The following is a 27037-nucleotide window of genomic DNA, read 5'->3' as shown; positions in this document are numbered from 1 at the left end:
AGAGGGGGGACCCCTGGGGTCCCTGGAACCCTGGAGAAGAGAGTCAGTGGAGAAGGGACCCCTGGGACCCCCAAAACCTCTTGGATCATCCCTCAGCGAGACCTTGGAGAGGGTGAACCCCAGGAACCATGGGACCCCAATGGCCACAGGGAAGGGAAATCCTCAGAACCTCAAAGAGGAGAGACCAGAGAAGGGGGACTCCTGAGTGTGGTTTTTTGGGCTGAATCTTGGTGGTTTGGAGGTTTTTACAGACACAAGATGCCCGGTGGTGGACCTGAGCAGGAGGAACCCCCAGCTCAAGGCGCTCACCCCTCATTTCTCCCCCCAAACCAGTATTTGTTATTCCCAAGGTGTGGCCAGATGGAGGAGGAGGAAAAGCCCCGGAGATGCCGCAGGAGGAGGAGGGGCTGCAAACGCAGCCCAGAGAGATCCAAGGAGGAAAGAGCCCCCCTGTTACAGTGGGGATTCTGTAACACGATATACCAAACAAGGAGTCCCGTGGAAAAGAAATATATATAGACAGATTCTTGGTAGATGTTTCAGAGATGTTTATTTCTCCAGCCGCATGGCCGGGATCTGCCGAGGAACTGTTACAATCACTGCGGCTCGCGTGGCTCTGCCCGCGTTGCGGGAACTGCCTCGCTGCTGCTCGCAGAGCGCTCGGTGCACGTGGCCTGGGCCGCACGGTCCCTGCGCCAGGCTTCCCTTCGCCAGGACACAGCTGACATTGCTCAACAGTCTCCGTCATTAAATAATATTCACGAAAATATTCTTCCATCGGCATGTATTTTGACTCAAAAATTAACTGTGTCCAAATGGTGTTCCAAAAGTCTTTGGTAAGAATTAAATCCCAAGAAACATAGAAAAAGTTCTTAAACAACCATGCCAGGAAGTGTTTCAGTTCTTTTTGAGCTTGAATTAATCTAAAATTTACAAATTGTTGTTCAAGAATCTTTTCAAGTTTAAGATAAATGTCCATATGCGGCTCTGAGAGCCAAGAGTCTTCCCACGGTTCCTCCATAGTTTAGAGATGGAACAGCAAAACAAAAACAAGAAGAGGAATCCAAAGTTTCTAGGGTTTACTCACACAAATCAGTCGCTTAGGGATCGGAGATCGTTCTGCTCGCAATTCTCTACCATTTTTTACAGTGGGGATTCTGTAACACGATGTATCAAACAAGGAGTCCCATGGAAAAGAAATATATAGACAGATTCTTGGTAGATGTTTCAGAGATGTTTATTTCTCCAGCCACATGGCTGAGGATCTGCCGAGGAACTCCTACAGTCACGGGACCAGAGGGTCCTTGCCCGCGCAGGGGAACACAAAGAAACCAATAGGGAACAAGGCTGACCAGGGGCCAGGGAAACCCCGTGCCTCCCCCAGGGCCCCTCTCCCAGAGCTACATGGCAGGGGAAGGAGACCCCAACACCCCCCTGTGCCGGGAAGGCGGCCGGAGATCCAGGGGGAGCTCGGAGCTGGGGGAGAAGCCTCAGGATGGGGAGAAGCCCCACAAGTGCTTGGAATGTGGGAAGAGCTTCAGATGGAACTTCCAGCTTCTCACCCACCAGTGCACCCACATGGGGGAGAGGCCCTCCGAGTGTCCCAAGTGTGGGAAGAGGTTTCCGACCAGCAGGCTGCCCATCCAGCATCAGCCAATGCACACAAGCGAGTGGCCCTTCCACTGCCCTGACTGTGGGAAGGCCTTCAACTGCAACTCCCACCTTGTCAGCCACCAGCACCTCCACACCAGGGAGAGGCCCTACGAGTGCCCCAAGTGTGGGAAGAGCTTCGTGCGCTGCTCCAGCTCCATCCCCCGTAGGAGGATCCCCATCAGATGATCCCCAGTGACCCCCTTGGGCAGAGCCTTGATGATCCATGGTTCTGGTGATCCGTGTTGGGAAGACACCTGGCTGGGGTCTCCACATCCTCCTGGTTACCCGTGGGCACCTGGATGAATCCAGGGGCAGGGATGTCCATCAGGATGCAGATGGACATTGAGAATTCCCTGGGAAGGGTGGATTTGTCAACTTTAGACCCCTGAAACTCTCAACTGCTCCATTCAATCCTTTCTTCCTGTGGCATCAAGCATGGTCCCTCGGTGCGGCTCTTTCAGTCACGGGCAGCCCCGTGTCACGGCCACTCCCGGTGCGGTTTCTTGCATTATTTTTTATTCTATTCCCTCTATATTATTCCGGTCACACCTCCCATCCCACGCCCCTCCGGTGCGGCTCCTTCCCCGCCGCCGCTGCTCTCCGCTCTCTCGGTGCAGCTCTTCAGTGACACGGGCCGGCGGGGACTCCTCGGGCGCCTCTTCCGAGCCCAGGCAGTGCCCATCCCGCCCCGCAGCTCTTCTACCGCCGCCCCGCCAGTCCCTCGGGGCAGCTCTTTTACTGACACGGGGCCGCGGAGAGCCCGGGTTGCGGCTCTTTTATTGCATTTTAATCTATTCTCAATGTTTTTTTCTATTCACACCTCTCACCCTCCTCGGCGCTGCCCTTCTGGCCACACCCGACAGCGCCCGTCCCGCCGTGCGGCTCTTCAGTGACACCGGGCGCCGCGGACATCCCGGTGCAGTTTTTTATTCTATTTTACTCCGTTCTCTGGATTTTATTCTACTCACCCTCCGCCCGTCCCTCGATGCAACTCCTTCAGACGCGGGCGGGGTAGACGCCTCTCGGTGCGGCTCTTTGATTGTATTTTATTCTCTTCTCTGTATTTCCTTTCGTTCCCAGCTCGCCCGTCCCGCGGAGCGGCTCCTTCAGGGACCCGGGGCGGCACAAACCCCTCGGGGCGGCTCCAGCAGAGCCCCGCCCGCCGCCGCTCCCCGAGGCCTCCCCGCTGCTCCCCGGCCATCGGACACCGCAGGCGGCCCCGGCCCCTTCTTCCTCTTCTTCTCCTCCTCCTCCTGCCGGGATTCAGCCCCCGCCGCCGCCCGGCTCCTTCTGCCGCTCCTGCCCGGCACGAAGCGGCGGTGCCGCTGACGGGGCCGGAGCGCGGCTGCCCCGCGACTGCCCCGCGCCTCAGGGCCGGGCCGGGGAGTGACCGCACGGCTGGGGAGGGACCCCCGCTGGCCAGGGCAGGGACTGACCCCATGGGAGCAGGGAAGGATTCCTGTCCCCGAGGGGGAAGCAGCGGCACGAACTGACCGGGACTCCCATCCTTTCTCTCTGCCCCGCTGGGCAGAGGAAAGAGGGAAAGGGGATAAAGTTAACATCGGGAAGTTAAGAGAGCTCGGGAGGAGGTGTTTCTCAAGACTTATTTTACGCCTCGTTCTCCTGTTCTGATTCGCTCCGTCCCAAATCCAGTTCATTCCCCACGTCGGGGCTCTTGTGGCCGCGATGGCGATCCCTGAGTGACCTCTCCCTGCCCTTAGCCCGAGCCACGAGCACTCGGATCTGTTCCAGTTCCGTGCAATTCACGGGCATTTGGGGCAGCTGGAGCGAAGCAGCTGGAAACCACAGCGGGCTCGAGAGGGACTCAAGCAGGGCAGGAGTTGGGGCTGCCCCAAGGGAGCTCACACAACATGAACCTTCGTGGGGTCTTTCTAAGGGAATTTTGTTGAATTTTTACATTCATTGTTAAAAAGTAGAGTCACAAGTGGAGCTGAGCTTTCAACTTGAAATGAGGGAATCGAACGTGTTCGCTGGGACTTCTGTAACCTCAAGCTGTTCCTTGATACTCGACACTTTAGTTCTGGCCATAGGAAGCCCTTCAGCAGCAATGTCTCTCCCAGCCACTGGTTTCTGGCTCACACCCAGCTCGGAGCTTGGACAAGGTCTGGACTTTTTCCGGTTGAGCTTCGGGAATCTCCCGGGATGGTGCAGCACCACCCCTTCCCAGCCCACCTTTGTTAGGACTTTTTCTTTTCTCTCTACTGATGAATTTAACCCTAAAGCTGCTTTGGAAACGTTGTATCCGAGCACATCCTGCATCTCCGTGTTTTCCTGCTGCGAACTCCCTGTGCAGGCAATGTGTCTGTGCTTTCCCCTGCTCTGTTTACTGACAAAAAGATCTGCCCCCATGTGACTTTCAAGGCTCATTCATGCAATGAAATACCGTTGTTTTTATCAGGGCGTGTTCTTGGTGAGCTTTTATGCGTGTGTTTCGTGCTGCTAAATGACACAAGACCCGGGAGGGAGCAGAAGCTGCTGCTGCACCTTGGCTCGGGGACAGAGAAACAAGTTGTGCTCCAGAGCCAGGTTTCCTTTGAGCAGCACAAGCTTGCGAGTAGCTACAAACAGGAAACCTCAACAGAAAACTGTTACTCCAAACTCAGGTGCTTTTCCTCCTGCAGGTGTTTGGAAAAGAGCTTCAAACCACAGACTCTGCTGTGAGCCATCGGTGCGTTTCCTCCCTCCTGGCAGCAACAGCTCCTGAGCTCTTAACAGGCTCCTGTCCCCTCGCAAACCCTTCAGCTCCCTGTGAGCAGTCAATGACCTACATGTATTTATTTAATATTTAAACTGCCTTTAAACTTGTCTTTTTCTCTCCTCTCTCCATTTTTGTCTTTTTTTCCTCTTAGTCTTCTTTAATCCCCTCATCACCAGTGGGATGGGGATGGAGTCTTTGGGTGGGTGCAGGATGAACTGAGGATCCAGCAGAGAAAGTCAAGGCAGAGAGGAAAGGACACAGCCCACCTTTCTCCTGCTCTTTCCTTCCCCAGGGTCCAACAAAAACAAGTGAGACTGGGGAAAAATCCCACAAATGGTGTGTTCTGGTCTTGGATGGGGATCCTCAGCTTCAGCCTGGTCATGGCACTGAGTGGTGAGTCCTACCCAGGCACCCCTGGAGGAGGATCTGGGTCAGGTGCCTCTGTTTTGGGGAGAAGGAGGATGCCAGGATTTCCCCAGCATCAGGGGGTGCTCCCCAAGCAAAGCCCACTTCGGGGGTTACTCCCTTTTATCCCCATGCCGTGGTCCAGGCACCTGCTCCTCGCTCTGTCACACCATTCCCTTTTCAAAGAACATCATCCCCAATTTCCCCCTTTCAGCTTCCAGAAAAAAGCAATAAATAAACCCTATTTTCCTGCTTTATTAGGGCTGCCCACGTGTCTCACTCTGCTTTCTCTTTTCCAGTTGTTTCTGTGAGATGCCATTTCCCTCAGCCAGAATTCTCCCATGTGTGCCCAGACACCTGGCCTGGTTTCCAAGGAAAACGCTGCTATTTTTCTGAGGCTGAGGGCAACTTGCCCATGAGTCAGGGAAGGTGCAAGGCCTGGGAGCTTCACTGGCTGACAAAATCACCAGTGGATGAACTGGTGAGAACTGGGCTTGAGCCTCTGCACCAGCACCAGGGTGGGAAACATGGGGCAAAAAGGGTTTAAAACCAGCCCCAAACCTGCCTGGCCCCAAACCACTCCCAGTGCTGGAGTCAGGAGCTGACACCTTAGCGTAGGGGTGTCATCTGGACATCTCTGGGTAGGGGATGGACACAGGTGGGAAACAGCAAGTGGGGAAGGCAGGACTGGCCCAACCCTGATGTTTCTTTGCTTTACAGAGGTTCATTGCACACTGGAAAGGTGGACCCCTGGTTTGGGCTGGAAAAGAGGGATAACAGCTGCTGGGGGTCAGTGGCACAGCCTTCGACCACTGGTGGGTCCCTGTGTCCGTGCTGGAGCCCGGGGTTGGCACCGGGGCACGGTTCCCTCTTGGAGCGGCTGGAAAGGGCCCCGGGGCTGCTGCACTGCTGTTCCACCGGAAGGATTTCAGGGAGTCTGAGGTGACCCACCCTGGGATGGGCACCTTCTCCTGCCCCTGTGTCTGGGCAGCTCCTGGCTCTCCATGGGAGGTTGGGATGAGCCAAGGTCACTGCCCACCAGTCCCCAGTTAGACACCCTCAGCCAAATACTGCCCCCCCCTGCTCTGAACGCTGCCCCAAACCGTCCCACTGCCAGGTGCCTTTTGCTCCCCTGCCTACCTAAAATCTCTGGATTTTTGGATCCTTTTCAAGCTTTCTCCTCCCTGTTGACTATTTCTGTCTCATTTCAGAGCACCACCAGGTCAGGGTCCCACTCTTCACAGCTTTTCTTGCCCTGGGTCCAGTTTCCTAATTCCTTGGAGAGCTGCCAGTCCTGGGGACACAACTTGGAGCCAGCAGGGGCTGGAGAGAAGAAAAAGCCATGAGACACTCAAAAGGGTGGCCAAGGTCTTCCCCATCCCCAGCTGAAGGACACTGAGGACTCAGTCCTGGAGCTTTTAACACCATTGTGGTTTTTCCTGCTCTGTCACCACAGAGGAGGAGGAGGAGGAGGAGGAGGAGGAGGAAGAGGAAGATGATGATGCAGCTGAGTGACCACAAGGGCTCAACCGGTGGCTGGGATGGAGGAAGGGTGGGGAGGAACATCCTCCCTTGGGTTGACTCTGCTCCTCCAGGTGAGGAATCACCAAAAATTGCATGGAAAAGAGAATTCTTCCTTAAAAAGCCCCTTTTTGCCAAATAACCCTCGGTGGCCTCCCAGCCCCCAGGGTGACCTTGCAGGAGCAGCCCCCCAGGGTCCCACCTGAGCCTCTCCCAGCACATCCAGGTGGGAAGAGGGATTTCCCGAAGGGCTCTGCCCCCGGGGCTTGCAGAACAACCTCACGAGGGATGCAGACACCTCGCTCCAGGTCCCTGCCATGGATCTCACTGCCGGGAATGCTCAGCTGCCAAGGGCCCTGAAATCTTGGAGCCATGACCTGGGGTGAGGTCAGTGACCTCCTGGAGTGGAGGACCCAGAACCTTCCGAAATCGGTTCCATGCCCAGCCCTCAGCAGAGCCGGGAGTCGGTGGCCGCGGGTCCCCCCAGCCCTCAGCTCCTCCCGGTCCAGGCGGGGCTCAGCCCTTGCCTCCCCCTCCTGGTGTGTTGGCTCCCCTGGGGCTTCTTGGGACCCATTTTGGCCACCAAGGGAAAGGGTCTTAGAGGCAAAACTGTCCCAATTCCAGGTGTTTTCCAGTCTCCCCTGTCCCCTCTCTGCTCTTTTTCTGCTCTGTGCCAGCCCAGATCTCTTCTTAGAGGCCACCACGTTCCCTGACACAGGAACCCAAATCCCCATTCCTGGGCACTGGGACACCCCTGCAGCCCCATATCCAGGACTGGGATTCCTCTGAATGCCCCAGACCTGTGCATGGAGACCCCACTGCACCTCCATCCCCAGCTCCAGAACACCTCTTCACCCCGTTACCCTGCACCAAAATCCCCCTGCACCACCTTTCCTGGCAATCCTGCCTCTGCCAGCGCACAGACCCCCCCTTTCCCTTGATCTTGGTACCCCTGGGCCCCCATTCCTGCCTTTCCCACGACCCAGACCCCACTTTCCTCTACACTGGGAACCCCTGGACCCCCTTTTCCTGGGCACAGGGACCAGGAACCCTTGGATCCCCCATCCTGCCTCTCCCAGTCCCTTCATCCCCTTTTCTTGAACCATGGACCCTTCCCAACTCTCCCAGTTCCACTTCCTTGACCCTTGAATGCTGCCAGACCCTGACAATCCCTGCATCCCCTCAGTTCTCCACTCCCTGCACTTCCTGCAGGGGGGTCAGAGAGGATCCTGGGGCATCCAGGCCCATCCCCTCCCTGCCACCCTTCCACAGTCACTCTGGCATCTCCCAGCCTGCACCAGCCAGCACAATCTGCCCAGCGACCGCTGACTGCCCCTGGCACTGGGATCCCTCTGAACTGCAATTCATGGCCACCAGGACCCCCCTGAAATTCCATCTCTGGGCACCATGACCCCCCTGAACACCCATTCCCCAGAACCAGGACCCTCTGCATCCCCTTATCCTTCACTAATACCCCCTGCAATCACTTTTCCGGCCATCCCACCTCTGCCAGTCCCTGGATTCCCCCTTTTCCTTGGGCCTGGGAATGCCTGGATCCCCATTTCTGCATTTCCCAGCCCCTAGCCCACACTTTTCATCAACACCAAGAAGGCCCATGACCCCCATTCCAGGCCATCCTGGGTCTCCCCACCCCATGACCCCTTTTCCCCAACACTGGAGCCCCCTTAACCCCCCTTTCCTGGGCACAGGGACCCTCTGGACCCCCCATCCCACCTCTCCCAGTCCCTGCACCCCTCTATCCTTGACCCTGGGAACCCCAAACCCCTTTCTGGCTCTCCCAGCTCTCCCAGTTTCCCCTTTCTTTCACCCTCCCGGGCCCCACAGTACCCCCAGACCCCCCAAATCACCATGTCCTCCCAGCTCTCCACTCCCGGCATTACCAGTGAGTGGCAGTGTCGGAGCCCGGTCCAAGACTCACCTCATTCTTGGCTGTGGGCTTCGTGGATGTGATCCCCTTCGTGCACTAGGACAGCAAGTGGGGCCAGGTGGAGCTGCAGATGCTGTGGATGGTGGCCGGAGCCGGACTGGGATATTGGGATAATGAGACCTGGATCAATGACAGGTACCCCAGTGAGCTGGAGAGGCTGCAGGTCTGGTACAACCAGAGCAGGGCTGAGTGGAGGGAGCTAGGGGCAGGGGGAGATTTGTGGGGCTGGAATGGGGATCTGTGGGGCACCAAGGGGCTAGGATGAGGCTCTATGGGTCTCCATCTGACACTGAAGCTACATAGGGCTGGAATGAGCCTCCATGGGGCTGGGACACCATTCCATGTGTCTCCACAGTCCGATCCCACCCCATCCACGTCTCTGCACACTGCAGCAGGAGTGCAGCTGCGACCTGTCCAACAGAAGCATCTGTGGATCCTTCCTGCAAGGCTGTGATGGGTGGGATTTCATCTCCTTCCGTCTGGGATCTGGGAGCTTCGTGGCAGCTGATGGCACTGCCCAGATCACCAAGAGGCTCTGGGAATCTGATGGGATCACAGCGCAGTATTTGAAGAATGCCCTGGAGCACACCTGTGTGGAAGTGCTCAAGAAACACATCAGATACAGGCAGGAGGCACTGGAGTGCAAAGGTGGAGGTGGAATTCCCATGGGAATGGGGAACTTGGGAATGTGGGTTTGGGAGGGTGCAATTTGGGAATGCAGAAATTTGCATGGGAATTCTGTTTATGGATCTCACCCTCATCACATTCTCATTGAAACTCTGTGTCTGGATCTCACCATCTTTCCATTCCAATGGGAATTTTGTGGATGGATCTCATTGCCATCCCATTTCCATGGGAATTCCATGGATAAATTCCATCATTATCCCATTCTCAAAGCCTCCCAATGTCCATGTCTCAAGAAAAGTGGAACACGAGATCCTGACCGTTGTTCTGTCGCACATACAGATTCTACCCCAGCACCATCGCAGTCAGCTGGATGAAGGGGGATGAAATCCGGGATCAGGAGACAGAGTGGGGCGGGATCGTTCCCAACAGCGACGGCACCTTCCACACCTGGGCCAGGATCGAGGCGCGGCCAGAGGAGCGGGAGCAGTACCGGTGCCGGGTGGAGCATCCCGGAATGCCAGAGCCTGGGATCTTCACCTGGGGTGAGGCTGGGCATGCTAAATTTGAGAATTGGGAATTTGGGAACAGGGAATTTGGGAATGTGGAGCAGTGGGATGGGGTTCCCCTCCCATTTCTCACTATCCCGCCCTACCCAGAGCCAGAATCCAGCAGGAATCTCATCCTGGTGGTCACTGTGTCCATCACTGCCATCATCATCATCCTCCTTGTCAGATTTAGTGTCTGGAAGCTCCAATCCAGTAACACACTGGATGGGGGTCAGGAAGGAGCACAGATCCACTGCGTGGCGTTCCAGGAATCCCCCACCATGGGTGCTGATCCCACTGTTTTTCCATCGGGCAGAGGCAGAGGAATGAATACAACACAGCAGCCAGGGAGTAGCAGTGGTGGATCCCCTCTGTGCGGATCCCAGGATGGATCCTGGGGTTAATCCCAGTGTGTGATCCATGCTGGAATCTCATGGATCTTCTCTTTCCACAGGAATTGATTCACAATCCTAGAGCTTGACTGCAGGTGCGGAGCAGGATCGGGGTGGGACTCCAGAGGGGGACTGGGGCAGGAAGGACAGAGTGGGATCAGGGAGGGATTCTGGATCAAGGCAGGATTCCAGAATAGGATCAGGTGGGATTGTGGAGCAGGATCAGGGCTGAATTCCAAGGCAGGATCAGGTGGGATGAACGGAACAGGACTGGTGCAGGATGGATGGAGGAGGATCAGGTGGGATGGATGGAGCAGGATTGCGGCAGGATTAGAGCAGGATGATCAGGTGGGATTCTGGAGCAGCTCCCACTCTCCATGGACTCCACAGGCAGCTTCATCCCATGGGATGGGGACAGGCACAGGGCGACACCATGACCCTCTCTCATCCTGGTAGTAATCACTGTCTGAGCAATCCACGGAGCTGGATCTGGTCCCTTTCCTCTTCAGATTCAGCAGAGCTCACCCTGCTGCTCCCACCCATCCTGCAGCTTTTCCCAGCAGATCAACATCCCATTTCCCATGTTTGAAAGCAAAGAACCACAATTATTCCCAATGCTTTAGTTCTGGTGTTAAAATATCACAGTTTGGGCAATAAATCCTGGTTCCCTCCTCTGGTGTCCAGCAGTTCCTCTCTGGGAGCCAGGAATGGGAATGGAGACTTGGGGGACCAGGATGGGGATACTGGAGACAGGGATGGGGACACTGGGAGCAGGTTGGAGATGCCAGGAGTTGGGAATGGGGACACCAGGATTGGAATGGGGACAGCAGAGACAGAGATGGGAACAGCAGGAATGGGAATGGAGTCATTGAGGACAGGGACACCAGGAGCAGGTTGGAGACACCAGGAACTAGGAATGGGGACATCGGGACTAGGAACACCAGGAATGAGAATGGGGACACCAGGAGCAGGATGGGGACTTTGCACCCAGCACCATCCCCAGGGATTTATTTCCCGCTCCACGTCCCATGTCCACAGTGTCCCCAGGAATGGTTTGGTTGCGTTGGGTTCCTGGAGGGGCAGTGAAATGGGGGGAGGGGTCAGGCTAGGCCTCATTGTCCCCAGCGGTCTTTGAGTATCCCAAAATCCCGAGTTCAGGATCTTAGAGAGGTTCCCTGACCATGACCACAACCATGAAATGAGCACAACAGGGAGATGGCCATGAGATGAACAAAACACAACCATGAGATGACCATTAGCTGACCGTGATCCTGACATGACCCCAACATGACCATTGCCATGAGGCAATCAAGACCATGAGACGTTCACAAGATGACCATTACAGGTAGATAACCATGTGCATGAGATGACGGTGATCAGGAAATGACCATGACCATGAGATGACAGTGAGGATGTGATGACTGTGACCAAGAGATGACCATAAGGTGACCATGTGTATTGGGTTTGCATGGCCTGGTTTTAGTAGCAGGGGAACTACAGGGGTGGCTTCTGTGAGAAACTGCTGGAAGCTTCCTCCATGTCCAGCAGAGCCAATCACTGGTAGCTCTAAAGATGAGCATGTCACTGGCCAAGGCTGGGCCAGCTGGAAATGGTGGCAACACCTCTGTGATAAGACTTAAGAATAAATTAAAAGCTGTGGCACAGCTAGAGAAGAGTCGAGTGAGAACATGTGAGGAGAACAACATGCAGACACCAAGGTCAGTGAAGACGGTGGGGGAGGAGCCGCTCCAGGCACCGGAGCTGAGATTCCTCTGCAGCCCATGGTGAAGACCATGGTGGGGCAGCTGTGCCCCCGCAGCCCCTGGAGATCCATGGAGATGCAGAGATCCACATGTAGCCCATGGAGGAGCCCCGTGCCAGAAGAGGGGGATGCCTGAGAAGAGGCTGTGATCCTGTGGGAGATCCGTGGAGAGGTTCCCTCCTCCCAGGCTGGAGAAACCTGTCCTTTGAGAACTGCCTTCCATGGAAGAGCGACCCACGCTGCAGCAGCTTTGGGAGGACTGTTGGCTGGACTCATGTTGCAGCAGGTCGCAGGGAGCTGCTGCTTGTGGGTTGGAGCCATGTCAGGGAAGCTCCTGAGGAACTCTCCCATGGGAGGGAGCCCAGAGTGCAGCAGGGGAACGACTCCTGTCCCTGAGCAGCGGGAGAAGGCACCGGGGATGAACTGAGCATGGCCCCCATTCCCTGTGTCCTGCACTGCCGGGGTGGGAGGTAGAGCTGGAAGGAGGGAGGGGTGGAGGGAAGGTGTTTTTTCTTGTTTTACTTCTCATTATCCTGCTCTGATTTTGTTAGTAATAAATTCACTTTAAATCTCTTAGGTGAGCCTGTTTCGCCCATGATGGTTTTTGATGAGGGATCTCTCTCGGTCCTTATCTCGACACACAAGCCCTTCATTGTATTTCCTCTCCCCTGTCCACTGCAGAGGGGAGTGAGAGAGCGGCTTGGGTGTGTGCCTGGCATCAGGCCAGCGTCAGCCTCCTAGAGAGACAAACTGCTGTCACTGTCTGTCCCAGTCGAATGGGAAACTGCCCATCATTGGTGGGACATTTTTTCTGGATATTCACCAAGGCATGAGATGTATTGGTACACCCTATCCTAATTGTGCTTATAATAATTGTACTAATGACAACATTTAATTGCGTTATTTGGTATAAAGTCAGACAGATGGACAGAACCTCTGTGCCACATGCATGAACTTGAAGTTCACACAAAGGACCAAATGATGTGAGAGGCCCTGTGTGGAGGCTGAACCAAAGTTGACCTCTGTGTGAACTCTCAAACACATGCACCTTTTCAAAGCAACAGAAGCAATTTTAGGAAGATGGGGCCTTGGTGCTTGACATGCCTGGGCACCTGGCCAGAAGCTGGGTGTGGCAGACCACAGTTTCAATAGAAACATCTCGTCACATACACTTTTACAAGTAACACTAGGGAAGTGAGACCCCTCTGCAGCAGTATTGGAAGCCTCACCGATGCTCTGTGTAGGATTTCCCAATTATCAGGAGGGTTTCTCCAGTCCTTCGCTGCAACGGGGCTCCCCACCTGAAGCACAGACCAGGAGGATGGTAACGTATCGGGGTAATTGCCGATGTACCTTTTCTTAATCACTTGCTGTAGTCTGTAGTAATGATTTGATGCATTGCCTTTCTATACTTCTTTCTGTTATCTGCTTATTATCCACATAGTTTATTTCTGATATTTGCTTATCATCCGTCCAAGAAATCAGCTAATCTCTAAATATGTTGTTGTTTTGTTCCCATCCCTTTGCTAACAACATTAATAACCAAAACCAGCCCCCCTAAAAAAAACCTGGCCACACAAATCCAAAACACTGTCCAACATGGACTGCCCAGAATGGGGATAACCAGGTCTCTGCCCAACGAGGATCACCGTGGATTGCCAAACACGGATCCTCTGATGGGGGGTGAAGTTGGAGCAGCGCATGAAGCTCTTCCCACAGTCGAGGCACTTGCAGGGCTTCCCTTTCTGGTGGCTCTCTTGGTGTGAGATCAAGGCATAGCCCTGGCTGAAGCTCTTCCCACACTCGGGACACTCGTAGGGCCTCTCCCTGGTGTGGGTGCGTCAGTGGTCGGTGAGGTTGGAGTTGCAGTTGAAGCCCTTCCTGCAGTCAGGGCAGTGGAAGGCGCTCCCCGCTGTGTGTGTGCGCTGGTGCAGGAGGAGATGGGAGCTGGCCTGAAACCCCTTCCTGCACTCCCCACACCCATAGGGCTGTTCCTCAGTGTGGATCTTCTGGCGAGTGGTGAAGGTGGAGCTGTTGTTAAAGTTCTTCCCACACTCCCCACACTTGCAGGGCCATTTCCTGGTATGCAACCAGTAGTGGGTGAGGAAGTGGGGGTTATGGCTGAAGCTCTTCCCACATTCCAGACACTTGTAGGCCGTTTCCCCAGTGCGGATCATCTGTGGCAGATCAGGCTGGAGCTCTTGCTGAAGCTCTTCCCACATTCCAAGCACTTGTGGGGCTTCTCCCCGCTGTGAGGCTTCTCCGCCACCTCCGAGTGGCTGGATCTCCGGCCACCTTCCCGGCACAGGGTGGGTCTTTCCTCCTCACAGCTCCCTGGGCTGTGTTTGCAGCTCCTCCTCCTGTGGGATCTCCGGGGCTTTTCCTCCCCATTGGATTCCTGTGCTGTGAAGCCGCTCAAAACGGCCTCTTCCATGAGGTTCTGCTGTGGGGATTTGTCCTCCCTGGTCTCCGTCCTCAGCTCCTTGTCTGGGGGAGGAAGGACAAGGAGAGGATGGGATTTGCCTCCGTGCCACAGGGAAGGGGAAGGAGATCCCCCCAGTCCGTCCCCGGCAGGACGGCGTCGGCAGCGGGGTTGTCCTGCAGCCGGGGGCGATGCTGGGCTGGGAGATGGAGCAGGAGAGAGGGGGAAAGGGGCACTGACTTCCTCCTCACCTGCCTGGGGGTCCCGGGGCATCTTCCTCTTCCTCACAGCCTCCTCCTCCATTCGGCCAAGGCTTGGGAATGAGAAGTCCTGTTTTGGGGGAAAAAGCAAGGGGTGAGCGCATTGGGTTGGGTGTGTCCCCTGCCCAAATCCATCTCTTGAAGACGCTGGGCATTTTGTGTCTATAGAAGCCTCCAAAACAAGATTCAGCTCAAAAAACCCTCCCAGCAGTTGCCCCTCTCTGATCAATCTCACAGTCAATTCTGGGGGTCCCCCTTCTCTGGGCTGCTGGGGGTCCCATGGGTCCTGCAGATCACCGCTCTCTTGGGTCCCCACTTCAGGATGCCAGGGGTTTTGGGGTCCCAAGGGTCCTGACTCTGCCAGCAGTCTCGGGCTTCCTCCTCTACTGGCTCTCCCAGGGGCACTTGATAAATAACACAGAGAATAAAAATTTTCAGTTCCCCTGAAGGTGATGGATAGAGCCTAAAGACTTGTAAAAAAGATACAAGGATGTAAAGGTGTGCACACAGGATGATAAGTGTGGCTGGAACCTGTGGAGAAACAGCTAACGAGAACTATAGTCGGGCTTTTGGCAAGTTATGGAACAAGAGGCAACAGCTCATGGGCAAAGAAAAGTTCAAGGCAAGGTCATCGGTAATATCCAGGCACTCAGTGAGAATGACCGCCAGAGACCCCTTTAGACGGTCCTCCAGGACCACAAAACGACTTCGAGCAGGAGGCAGATGGATGGAAATTACTGCCAGGAATGGTGATGTTTGTGGATTAGCCAGGATGTGCCTTGAAATGAATATGTCGGATCAGGATGGAATAAACAACCTGTTGTGAAGTTTCACCCCACACATCAGATTAAAGGAGAGATCCTCGGGGTGTGTCCAGCACTGATAAAAATTTCCTGCTTTCTAACGCTTCAATTTGTGTTAGGAAGTTGATTTTCTGGCCCATTTAGGTATCATCTCCAAAACCACTGTCGCCATCACTCCTCCCAACCCCGCCAGTAAAACGGGATGGCAGCCCCCGCCCACCGCCCGGGCTCTGCCGGCAACTGCCACCGGCACCTCCCAAAAAAAAATCGACTCCGGGGACCCCCAATATCCCCCCAAGCGTCATTTGTGGCTCAGGTTTCAAGTCCTGCAAACTGCAAATATCCTTCCCCTCCCAAAAGAATCCCAGGAATCCCCCAGGATATTTGGGGCGAGCTTCCCCTCCCTGCACCCGCAGGATGAGCTCCTGGCGGCGGGGGGACTGCAGAAACAGTGACAGGTGGAGCCCCGAGCCTGCCTGTCTTCTTTCTTCCTCATCGTCTTCCGGTTCCTTCTCCTCCCCCTCCTCCTCCCCATCTATCTCTCCTGCTCCTTCTTCTCCTCAAGCCCTCCTCCATCTCCTCCTACGTCCATCCCCTCTCTCGCTCCTCTTCCATCCCCGCTCATTCCCGCACGGAGAGGGGGCCGAGCCTGTGCCGCGTGCAGAGCCCGCCCCTCGTCCCGATTGGCTGACTCTCCCGCCACTCATCCTTGTCGCACGCTGATTGGTCAGAATACGTACAAGCACGCCCCCGGGCCCCGCCGGCAGGGCGGCCGTGGCGCAGCAGAGGCGCCATTGGCGGAGCGTCTGTGCGGGCCCGGGAGCGGCGGCGGCGGCCGGAGCCCGGTGAGGCGGCGGCGGAGCTCGGAGGCGGCCCCGGCGCAGCGTTCCGGGGACGGGGCAGCCACCTCTGTCCTACCCACAGCAGCCGGGACGAGCCAGCGCTGCTCCGGCACCGGCTCCTGCCGAGGCAGCAGCGGGAAGGAGACCGCGGGCAGCCGCTCCCGCAGCGCCCTCACGCCAGGGCGAACACGGCGCCCACACGGCACAACGAACCCGCCACAGCCCCCTGCCGCCCCCTCCGCCCGCAGCCAGCCCCGAGCCCCGCCAGAACCGAGCGCGGCTCCCACCTGCGCTGGGGCCGCCTCCGAGCTCCGCCGCCGCCTCACCGGGCTGTTCCCAGTCACCCCCAGTATGGTCCCGGTCACTCCCAGTATGTTCCCACTATTATTCCAGTCACTCCAAGTATGACCCTGTCAGTCCCAGTATGATCCCAGTTGCCCCCTGCATTGTTCCAGTTTCTCCTATTCACCCCCACTATGGTTCTGCTCACTCCCAGTATAATTCCAGTCAGTCCCCGGATGATTCAAATCACTTCCAGTCATTCCCAGCTGCTCCCAGTTGTCCTCAGTATGCTTCCAGTTGGTCCCAGTAGCCCTCAGTGTGGTTCCAGTATATCCCAGTATGATCGCTGTTGCCCCAGTTCTGGTCCGAGAATGTTCCAGTCCTAGTGTGTCCTTGTATCCCAGTCTGTCCCAGTCCATCCCTGCCTGTCTCACTCCGTCCCGGTCCCTTCCCGGCAGCCGCCGCCGTTTACCGAATCCTGGCCCCCCCGACCCTCCGGACCTGCTGCCGGACGAGGGCGGGGCTTCGTGCTGGGCTTTGTCTGCCTGGGCTGGGGCTCGGCCTCCACCTGTGGGAGAAGGTGAGGGGGGGTCCTCAGGGGTCGTGTCCCACCCGGAGCGTGTGAGGCCCCCCCGGGGATCCCCCTCTCCCGGGGTCGCCTCCTTTTCTGTCCCACAGCGCTCCTGACCCAGTTCCTGCTCCCCCCTGGGAGGGTGCTTTGGGGAGCCCTCATTTTCCTTGATCCTGGGGCCCTCTTGAATCTCCATTCCTGGGCACTGGTGTTGGAAAATACACCGAGTTTAAAATTTGTATATAACTTTAGTCAGAGTTTTTTTTGGCCTTTGCTTCGGGGGAAGGGAATTGAAGTTTCTATTCAAAGGACTGTTTCATCGCTCAAGGGGTGATGCAGTTTAACATCTCAACAGCCTGGGAGTAGCACAGAAGGTACACAAAAGATAACGACCATGAAAGACTATTAACGACCATTAATGACCATCAACTCCAAACATCACCCCTGGCATGGTCGGAGACACCTGGTCTGGGAAAAGAGAGATAAAAGAACCAAGAATGAGGACCAAATTAGCATCGGAGGCAAAGAAATCTGTAACCAATAAGAAACCCAATATTTAAAAAATTGTGTGACTTGGGACCAATGAACATTGAACCAATGAATTTCTATGGGTTTTTACTGTATCAATATTGAAAATGCCAGTAAAAGCCGTGTGTCATGGAACGATTTTCCCTGCACAACCCGAGCAATGTGTGGATGAAATAATTTCTGTTCCACATCCTGGCCAGAACAAAGTAATGCCTTAATTCTCTATCACTAAAAATGCTGTTGAAGAGTTTTTGTTTCCTCCACAGTTTCAGTGACACTGGCACCCCCCTGCATCTCTTTCCCCAGCTCCTGGTGATTCACCCCAAACCGGGCCAAGAGACACTTCCCAGACAAAGTCCAAGAAGCGGGTGTTTGCTTTATTCAGCGCGCTGGGTGTGCGGGGATCGCTCCTCCAAACACCCACCCCAGGCACACGGCAGATTACAAGATGTGGTTCCATTTCAGGCATATTCATTGTTTTCCCTAGAAAAGGTGTGGTTGTGCAAACCATTTCTCAGAATTCGTTATTATCAGTAGCACACGCGGAGCGCAGGCGCAGGGCTCCCTGGTGGTCGCGCTGAGGAAGGCTTCATCCTCTTCCTCGCTCTGCACTTTTCACCTTTCTTTCCTAGGCATGTGCAGTCTCTTGATAGCTGTCTCAGCTATTTCTCTACTGGTTTTAGCAGCTTTGTTCCTCATTTCTTCAAGCTTTGTTCCCTATCTCTTGCCAAGTTATTCAGCTGGCTTCTGCATTGGTTACAGTGTATGTTATTCTAGCCCCAGTATACCAAAGCATGCCCAAGTACAGTGATCTTAACCCTTTCACGGGACCCCCCTGCACCCCCTTATCCTGCACCAATACCACCCTGCACTCAATTTCCTGGGTATCCTGCCTCTCCCAACTCCTGGATTGATGTCAAAACTAGACAAGAAAATAAAACTCTATCGTCGACTCAGCTACAAAGCAGGTATTTATTTATTCAGCACTGGGAGTGAGGGGGATCTCTCCGGCAAAAACTCACTCAAACTTCTTTAGCGTTCGGTTACATTTTAAAAGTCCTTCCATGCAACGTCACAATTACAACATGTCATTAGCATACTCACACTTGCATTAAGTTGTGTCGTGGTTATTAGAACAGTTTGTTGCTTTCGCGCATGCGTCAGTTCCTTCCACCAGTGTTCTGGTGGTCTTTTGATGAAGACTTCTGTAGTCTTTCTCACGTTTGAACTTTTTACCTCTATCTTCAGCGCATGCTTTGTGCTCATTTTTCATCCTAACTTGTTTATAGCTAATTTTGCTGTTTGCAAGTTCTGTTAAAACTTGCTATCTTGCTTGCTTTACCTGCACATCTTGTTACAATATTACTTGTGGTTAACCTTTTGTTCCATACCACTTAGGTTTCAGGATCCCCTGTTTCCTCGACAGCGGGTACCCCCGAATCCCCATTCCCGGCCATCCCGGGTCACTTCACCCCCAGACCTCCCTTTCTTTGACCTCAGGACCCTCTGAAACCCCTTCCCGGCTCTCCCAACTCTCTCAGTTCCACCTTTCCTCAATCCACGGACACCCCAGAGCCCCCAGCCTCCATGTCCCCCCAGTTCTCCCCTCCCGGCGCAACCTGCCCGTGGCGATGTCGGAGCCCTTGTCGCCACCGTCTCGGAGGCAGCGCCACAGGTTCTTTTCCTGAGGGATCGCTTGGAGCGGATGAACGCGAGACGCCTCAGGAAGACAGCGATATTCCGGGGGCGGGCGGGCCGCAGCGGAGCGGCTCGATGGCTCCAGCGCTGGGTGCGGGAATGCTCTTGGGGCTCCTGGGGCTCCTGGGGGCCCCGGGGGCCGCGACGAGAGGTGAGTGGGACCCCCGGCACTGGGACCTCCCTGAACCGCAATTCCCGGGCAGCGGGACCCCCCGAAAATCCATTTCCGGAAACTAGAACACCCTGCACCCCCCTTGCCGGGCATGGGAACCCCCCCGAACCCCATTCCTGGGTACTGTGACCCCTCTGAACCCCCTGGGTACGGGGACCCCCGTGAACTGTCATTCCCAGACACTGGAAACCACTGAACCCCCATTCCTGGGCACGGGGACCCCCGTGAATGTCAGTTTCCGGTCCCTGGGACCTCCCCCTTTCTGGTAAGCGGCACCCCCCTGAACCTCCATTTTTTTGGCACTAGGACCTATTAAAGTCCCAGTGCCGGGAAGGGAACTCCCCTGAACGTGCATTCCTGGCACGGGAACCCAATTGAACGCCCATTTCCGGCCACCGGGACCCCCCTGTATCCCCTTCCCCAGCATCAGAAACCCCTGCACGCCCTTATCCAGCCCCAGGTCACCCCTGCACCCCCAGTCCTGCGCATGGGGACCTCCTTGAATGTTCATTTGTGGGCGTTGGGACTCCATTGAACCCCGATTCTCGGGAAGGGAACTCCCCTGAATCTGCATTCCCTGGCACAGGAAGCCCCCTGAACCCTCATTCCTAGGCACAGGGACCTCCCTGCACCGGGACCTCCTGAACCCCCCTTCCTCTCTACTAGGACCCCTCTGAGTCCCCATATCCAGGATCGGGACTCCCCTGAACCCCCCATTCCTGTGCCTGGGGACCTCCCCTGCAGCCTCTTACCCAGCACCGGGACACCTCTGCACCCATTTATCCTGCATCAATAACTCCCTACACCCCCTTTCTTGGCCATCCTGACTCTCTCATACCCCAGCCATCACCTTTTCCTTGACCTTGGGATCCCCTGGCACATGGACACCCCTGAACCTCCATTCCTGGGCACTGGGAACCACCTGCACCCCATTATCTGGCACTGGATCCCCCTGAACATCAAATTTCTCAGTACCAGAACCCCCCTACACCCTCTTATCCAGCATGGGGACACCACTGCAATCCCTTCCCCAGCCATCCCGCCTCTCCCAGCTTCCAGATCCCTTCTTTTTCTTGACCCTGTGACTCCCTAGCCCCTCCTTCCACAGCATCAGGAGCCCACTGAACTGCCTTATCTGGCACAGGAACCACCCTGCACCCCCTTATCTAGCACCAAGACCACCTTGCACTCTGTTTCCGGCCATCCCGTCTCTCCCAGACCCCCCTTTTCCTTCACCCTGGACCCCCTGGAGCTCCATTCCTGCTCTTCCTGTATCCCCATTTCCTCAACACCAAGGATGCCCATGACCCCCATTCCAGGCCATCCTGGGTCTCCCCACCCCATGACCCCTTTTCCCAACACTTAGGCTCCCTGGACCCCCCTTTTCTGGGCACAGGGACCCTCTGGACCCCCCATCCCATTTCTCCCAGTCCCTGCACCCCTCTATCCTTGACCCTGGGACTGCTGAACCCCTTTCTGGCTCTCCCAGCTCTCCCAGTTTCCCCTTTCCTTTACCCATGAACCCCTCCCAGGACTCCCAGTCTCTCATTTTGGCCCCCCCAGGTCCCCCAAATCTCCATATCCCCCCAGTTCTCCACTCCCTGCGTTTTCTGCGAGTGACAGTATCAGAGCCCAGCCCGGGGCTCCCCCGATTCGTGGCTGTGGGGTACGTGGATGGGATCCCTTCGCAAGCTACAACAGCAGGCGGGGCCGGGTGGAGCCCCAGACGCTGTGGATGGCGGCAGGAGCTGAGCCGGGATATTGGGATACTGAGACCGAGATCAGTGAGAGGTACCAGCATGTGGATCCCATCGATCTGGAGATGCTGCAGAGGCAGTACAACCAGACTAGGGGTGAGCTGGGGAAACTGGGATCTGTGGGGATGGGATAGGGATCCATGGGTTTGGGACTCCAAGGGGCTGGAATGAGGCTCTGTGGGTCTCCATCAGACTCTGGGGCTCCATGTGGCTGGGACACAATTCCATGGGTCTCCATTTGTGCAATACCCCCAGGTCTCCACACGCTGCAGGTGGTTTCTGGCTGTGACCTCCTGTCCAACGGGAGTGTCCATGGATCTGATCGGTACGGCTATGATGGGCGGGATTTCATCTCCTTCGATCTGGGATCTGGGAGCTTCGTGGCAGCTGATGGCACTGCCCAGATCATCAAGAGGCTCTGGGAATCTGATGGGATCACAGTGCCAGAGTTGAAGCATGAGCTGGGGCACACCTGTGTGGAAGTGCTCAAGAAACACGTCAGATACAGGCGAGAGGCACTGGAGCGCAAAGGTAGGGGAAGAATTCCCATGGGAATGGGGGAACTTGGGATTTGGGAGGGTGCAATTTGGGAACACAGGAATTCCCATGGGAAATCTTTTTATGGATCTCACCCTTACCCCATTCCCATGGGAATTCTGTGGATGGCTCTCACTGCTCTTCCATTCCCTTGGAAATTCCAAGGATGGATCTCATTGCCATCCCATTCCCATGGGAATTCCATGGATGCATCTAAGCATTATCCCATTCCCAGAGGCCCCCAGTGTCCATGTCTCAGGAAAAGTGGAACACAAAATCTTGACATTGTCCTGTCGCACATACGGATTCTACCCCAGCACCATCGCAGTCAGCTGGATGAAGGGGGATGAAATCCGGGATCAGGAGACGGAGTGGGGTGGGATCGTTCCCAACAGCGATGGCACCTTCCACACCTGGGCCAGGATCGAGGCGCGGCCAGAGGAGCGGGAGCAGTACCGGTGCCGGGTGGAGCATCCCGGAATGCCAGAGCCCGGGATCTTCACTTGGGGTGAGGCTGGGAATGTGAAATTTGGAAATTGGGAATGTGGAGCAGTGAGAAGGGAGTTCCCCTCCCATTCCTCACTATCTCGCGCTTCCCAGAGCCAGAATCCAGCAGGAATCTCATCCTGGTGGTCACTGTGTCTGTCATCGCTGCCATCGTCATCATCCTCCTCATTGGATTTGGCATCTGGAAGCTCCAACCTGGTAACACACAGGATGGGGGTTGGGAAGGGGCAAGGATCCACCTGGAAATGTTCCAGGAATCCTCTACCACAGGTGCTGATCCCACTGTTTCTCCATAGTAAAGAGGAATGGATACAATGTGCCCGCCTGTGAGTACCAGCAGTGGATCCGGCTATGGATGCCTTCAGCGCAGATCCCAGGATGGATCCTGGGGTTAGTCCCAGTGTGTGATCCATGCTGGAATCTCATGGATCTTCTCTTTCTGCAGGAACAGATGCAGGAATTGTCAGCATGACAGCAGGTGTGGAGCAGGATCAGGGTGGGATTTCAGAGGGGGATCAGGGCAGGATGGTGTTGGGGTTTTAGGAGTTCTCCTTTAGTTTTCTTTCTGTTAAAAGAATTTTCCCCGTATATGTTGGTAGCGCACAAATTACTGGGTATTTAAGAGAGACAAAAAGACCTGGCCACAGGGGGAGGGGTCCAGCTGGCTACCCTCCCTCACCCAGGGTTTTCTCGTGTAGGGCAGAGATGCTGCGAGATTTGAACTGGGAAAAAGGGATTGGGTACAGCCCCTAGCTCTTGTGTTCTCCTGGCATTCAGAGGGGGAGAAAGGCTGCTCTCATCGTGGAGAGAATTCGTGACCACTGTGGGGTTCTGCCTACTGCTGCCTTCCTTCTACCGTGAGTGGAGCTTGCTCACTGGAGCAGCTGTTGCACTGGGACCCTAACACCCTTCCTTTTCACCTTTCACTTCCACTGGGACCTTTTCACCATCTGCTCGGGTGCCTCAGGGAAAACCCCGGGATCCTGAGTCCACCTTTCCCTGCCCCGCTGGTAGCCAGGCTGCCGCTGCCCTGCCCCTGCCATTCCTTTGCCCCTGCACTCTGTAGCCTCGCACGCCCTGCCTGCTGAGACCTCCCAGGGTTTCCACTGCAGCTCCTGAGTTTGGATACGTCTCATCTGTCACCCGGGATTTATGCTCGTCCATGCTGTTCCAGCCTGCTGTTCCCGATGGTCCGGCCGGACACCGGGATTGGCTGCCCAGGGGTTTGTGAAGCCTTTGTTCCATCCCTTCCCAGGATCCCAGGCCGCCAGTGCCGCGTGCTCCCCGAGCTCGCTCCGGAGCGCCCCCTGCAGCCGCGGGGGAACCATCGCACCTGCCCTGCTCACCGGGAGCCGCCAGCGCCCCTGCCGGCTGCGAGCGGAACTGCACCCGAGGGGAAAGGGCCTGACAGCCGAGAAGGCTGGGACTGGGTTTGTGATTGTTTGCTGTTACTGCCATAGTTGTTGCTGTGTGTTTGCCTTGTTATACACATACAGATATATAATAGTAAAGAACTGTTATTCCTATTTTCCATATCTTTGCCTGAACGCCCCTTGATTTCAAAATCATAATAATTTGGAGAGAAAGGGGGTTGCATTTTCCATTCCAAGGAAGGCCCCTGCCTTCCTTAGCAGACATCTGTCTTTCAAACCAAGACAGATGGACAGAGTGGGATCAGGGAGGGATTCCAGAGCGGGATCAGGTGGAACTGCGGAGTGGCATCAGGGCTGGATTCTGGAGCAGGATCAGGTGGAATGAATGGAGCAGAATTGGTGTGAGATGGATGGATTTGGTTTAGGGAGGATTCTGGAGCAGATCCTGCTCTCCATGGGCTCCACAGCCAGGTCTATTCTGTGGGATGGGGGCAGGGACAGGGTGATACCACCTCACACTCTCATTCTGGCAGGAATCACCACCTGAGCAATCCACGGAGCTGGAGCCAACCCCAGCCCCTTTTCCCAGGGGAAGCCAAGAGCTGCCAGCAGAGCTCATATGGCTGTTCCCACCCACCCCAGCCCTGCTGTGGCTCTTCCCGACAGACCAATTTCCTGTTTTTCATGTGTTTTAAAGCCACGAGGAAAGGGTCTGTGGCTTAGGGTGGACGAAAAGGGCTCCTATAGAGGGGCCAGGGACGTTCTTTGTTTCAGTGGAACCTCAGTTGGTGAAGACCTTTTTGTCTGTACAGCACCTTCTCTTTTGTACATTTTTGTTATTAATACTGTTGCTGTAACTGATCTTCTGGATCCACATGTGTCCAAGGGAACATGTGTCCTAACTTCACCTGCCCCTGTGGAGATCTCATCAGTGTGGGGGGCTGGGCAATGACCCCAATCTCACTGAGGTGCCATCACCAGGACACTTGGTGTCCCCTTGAGGTGTTCTTTGAAGCTGTAAGCTGCCCTCAAGGATGCAAACCTGTGTCACATCCCCTCTGTTTTTCCTTCAAGCCCTGTGGAGAAGGCAAAACCTCCATGGCTGAGGAAATGCTGCTGGGTTTGTGAAAGGAGCCATGTGTGTTCTTGGCTACAAGCGGGGTGCTGAGCTCTTTAGAATGGGTGAGACATTGAGTTTGGGTTTGCCAGGAAAATTAATCCACAATGCCAGAGGTTTATGTCCAAAAAAGAGACAGAGGAGTCCCGTAACTTTAGTCAAATAAAGGGAGAGGCCGTGGGCTTTTCCCATGGTGTCTCTCAAATTGTTGGGGGTCGCAGCCCCCTTTTTATCCTAATTTCCCCGGCCGCATCTCCCTCTTCCCTTTCCCCATTGGCTGAGGTACTCAGAAGGTACAGACTTCTTGAATCACCTGCTCTATGCCCCCCTCTAATATGCACCCCCCTTTTGGTACAGAAAAGGAAGGAAAATAAGCTATTCATGATTCTATTAAGTCTTTGTTGCCTTGCTCTAGGTTCAGGAATTTACCACAGCCTTGGCTGAGCAACAGTCTCTGTTGATTAGTAACAGTTTCTAGAACTAATGCTTTCTTCTGTTACTTCACTACCCAAAAGTTCCTGGCCCTATCTACAGGCAGATTCACGCGGTCTGTTTGTATAGACACATTCATCTTATTCCTTTCAGGTTGAATCCCTCTGCTCTCAGCAGAGTCTGGTAGCTTTCTAGAGTGATATCAGAGAGTGATCACCCTCCATCTCATGAAGGAAAAAGCCTAGGTGTCCTGGGGTGCTGTTCTTGTATTCCATATCTATCTGTGCCCAAAAATTGTTACAGTCTCTGTAAGCCCCTAAAGCCGGGAAGCCCTGGGGGGGAGGTGCTATCACGGGCACTTTTAAAGTTGGCTCTCACAGGCAGTTTCACCCCTTTTGCTGGGTGATGTTTGCTTCACTGGCTGTTTGGTCTTTGCTTAAGCAGAGCCCTTCCCCCCTCTTGTGTTCTCTTTTCGGCTTTTCCCTGTCTGGCAGAGGCTGCAGTTACTGGGTTTGAGCTGCTTTGGGCGAGTTCTGCAGGTGCTGCTTGTCGCCACAGGTGGCCCACTCCAGCGACCAGGCCCAGATCCATCAGCCCCGCTCTAGGAGAAAAGATCCAGGAGCAGAGGTTCTTCCTTTGGTGGCAGCTTTTGCTAAAGGTGGGAGCTCTGCTCTGAACATGCTTGTTTTGGGTTGGCAGCCGCAGCTACTCCTAACAATGCATTTTAACAATTAGAAACTATTTCCAAGTGAACTTTGCAAATTCTGCGGGCAGTGAGGAAAAAGCGAGCGAGTTCCTGGGGTGGTTTGGACCAACAGATTGGTCCCTGCCTCCCACCTCACAGCCGCAGTGCAGAGCGCGGCAGCAGCAGCACAGACCCCACAGGAGCCAGCGGGTGAGAAAGGGTTGATCCATAGTTAACTCATGTAAGCAAAGTTAACTGTTAAGAGACAGCAAATGTTAATCACGAAACCTAAGCAGCAGGATTCGCCTTAATCTTGTCAAGATAAGAGGAACAAGAATTTACTTGAGACCAACACAGAAACCGCTAACCGTTCTACAAAGGACTTCCCATGTTCCAGAAAGAAAGGTGAAAAGTGCATTGTGACGAAGACTACTGATCTTCATCAGAAAGACCCCGGAGGAAGAAGAGGAGCCTTCCTCAGTGCGACCACCAGGACACACCACGCATGTGTGACACATATGCTAATGATATTAATGGTTTCTGAGAACTAATTTGTATAACCGCTCCTATCCCAAGGAATGTGATGACTATTCATTAATTTTACCCATAGTACTGTGTTGTAAGAAGTACCAAGAGTGTGTGTGTGTGTGTGTGTGTGTGTGTGTGTTTGGAGGAGACATCCCCCATGCACCCAGCGCCAAATAAAGCAAATACCCACTTTGCTGACTCTGTCTCTGAAGTGTCTCCTGGCCTGGTTTGGGTTGGTTCACGGGTCCTCAGCAGCCCTAGAACTGCCCTGCAGCTCCGGCCATCCTGTCCCTTTGTTCTCGAGGCCACGCGGTCACCTGTAGGGTGCCTTCATGGCAGGGAAGGGTGTGACTCATCTTCCACTTTTCTACAGAGCCGCGAGGCCGCCCCTGCCGGGGACCACCCCAAGAAGGGCAGTTCTGACATTTGGGATCTCTCTCTATTTCCTGTCAGGGTTTGTGAGATTCAGCAGTTTTGTATCTAGCAGTTACTTGCTGTTATTTTTTGCCTGTTGTGATGCCTTGAGAGGCATTCCAGAAACAGAGACAAAACAGGAGTAAGGAAATAAAAGAGGTGAAGAGCGGACAGAACTCCACTACTAAAGAAGTAGTAAAGTAGGTATGTTTATTTCCAGCTGGGACGCACGGGGGATCGCTCCTCCAAAGCCATGCGTGCCGACAGCTGCATTCAGCTCGGTATTTATCGGGTTACAAGTTCCATATTCATTAAGTTTCGCAACACGCCTATACATATTCATCACCTAGCCCCACCCAGCCTCGCTTCGTATTATAATGAACCCAAAAGTCATTTACATCCGCGTTGCGCTTGCGCAGTGTGGTTTGGTGGCTTTGGTAGGGGTCTTCCGAGGGTCTTTTTGATGAAGTCAGGAGTCTTCCTCATCCTGAACTTTTCACCTTTCTTCCCTACGCATGCTCTTTTGTACCCCTGGCC

At 54.9% G+C, this 27037-nt stretch overlaps 2 protein-coding genes and 1 pseudogene across 2 annotated transcripts; 2 read left to right on the top strand and 1 right to left on the bottom strand.

Annotated features, from left to right (window-relative positions):
* Positions 1-8699: 8699 nt before the first annotated feature.
* On the top strand, positions 8700-10481 carry LOC120412171. Its single transcript, XM_039572508.1, has 3 exons — positions 8700-8703; positions 8819-8894; positions 9213-10481. The coding sequence occupies exons 1-3, from the start codon at positions 8700-8702 to the stop codon at positions 9820-9822; spliced, it is 690 nt and encodes a 229-aa protein (XP_039428442.1). The 3' UTR covers positions 9823-10481.
* Positions 10482-11443: 962 nt separating this feature from the next.
* LOC120412170 lies at positions 11444-15571 on the bottom strand (annotated as a pseudogene).
* A 2906-nt stretch (positions 15572-18477) lies between these two features.
* LOC120412175 (class I histocompatibility antigen, F10 alpha chain-like) lies at positions 18478-23191 on the top strand. Its single transcript, XM_039572511.1, is given in 9 exon segments — positions 18478-19129; positions 20741-20827; positions 20830-21003; positions 21163-21438; positions 21680-21952; positions 22045-22149; positions 22248-22277; positions 22397-22429; positions 22650-23191. Coding segments are annotated over 8 exon segments (1209 nt in total). The 5' UTR covers positions 18478-18867; the 3' UTR covers positions 22399-22429; positions 22650-23191.
* The last annotated feature ends 3846 nt before the right edge of the window (positions 23192-27037 follow it).

This window comes from Corvus cornix, unplaced genomic scaffold, assembly GCF_000738735.6.
Source record: "Corvus cornix cornix isolate S_Up_H32 unplaced genomic scaffold, ASM73873v5 scaffold17, whole genome shotgun sequence".
Taxonomy (NCBI): Eukaryota; Metazoa; Chordata; class Aves; order Passeriformes; family Corvidae; genus Corvus; species Corvus cornix.
This window is presented reverse-complemented; position numbering and strand designations above follow the sequence as displayed.

Excerpts from the sequence above, each read along its gene's own strand:
- LOC120412171 (XM_039572508.1), top strand. Across the intron at positions 8,895-9,212 it reads GGAGGCACTGGAGTGCAAAG|ATTCTACCCCAGCACCATCG; the intron begins GTGGAGGTGGAA and ends TCGCACATACAG.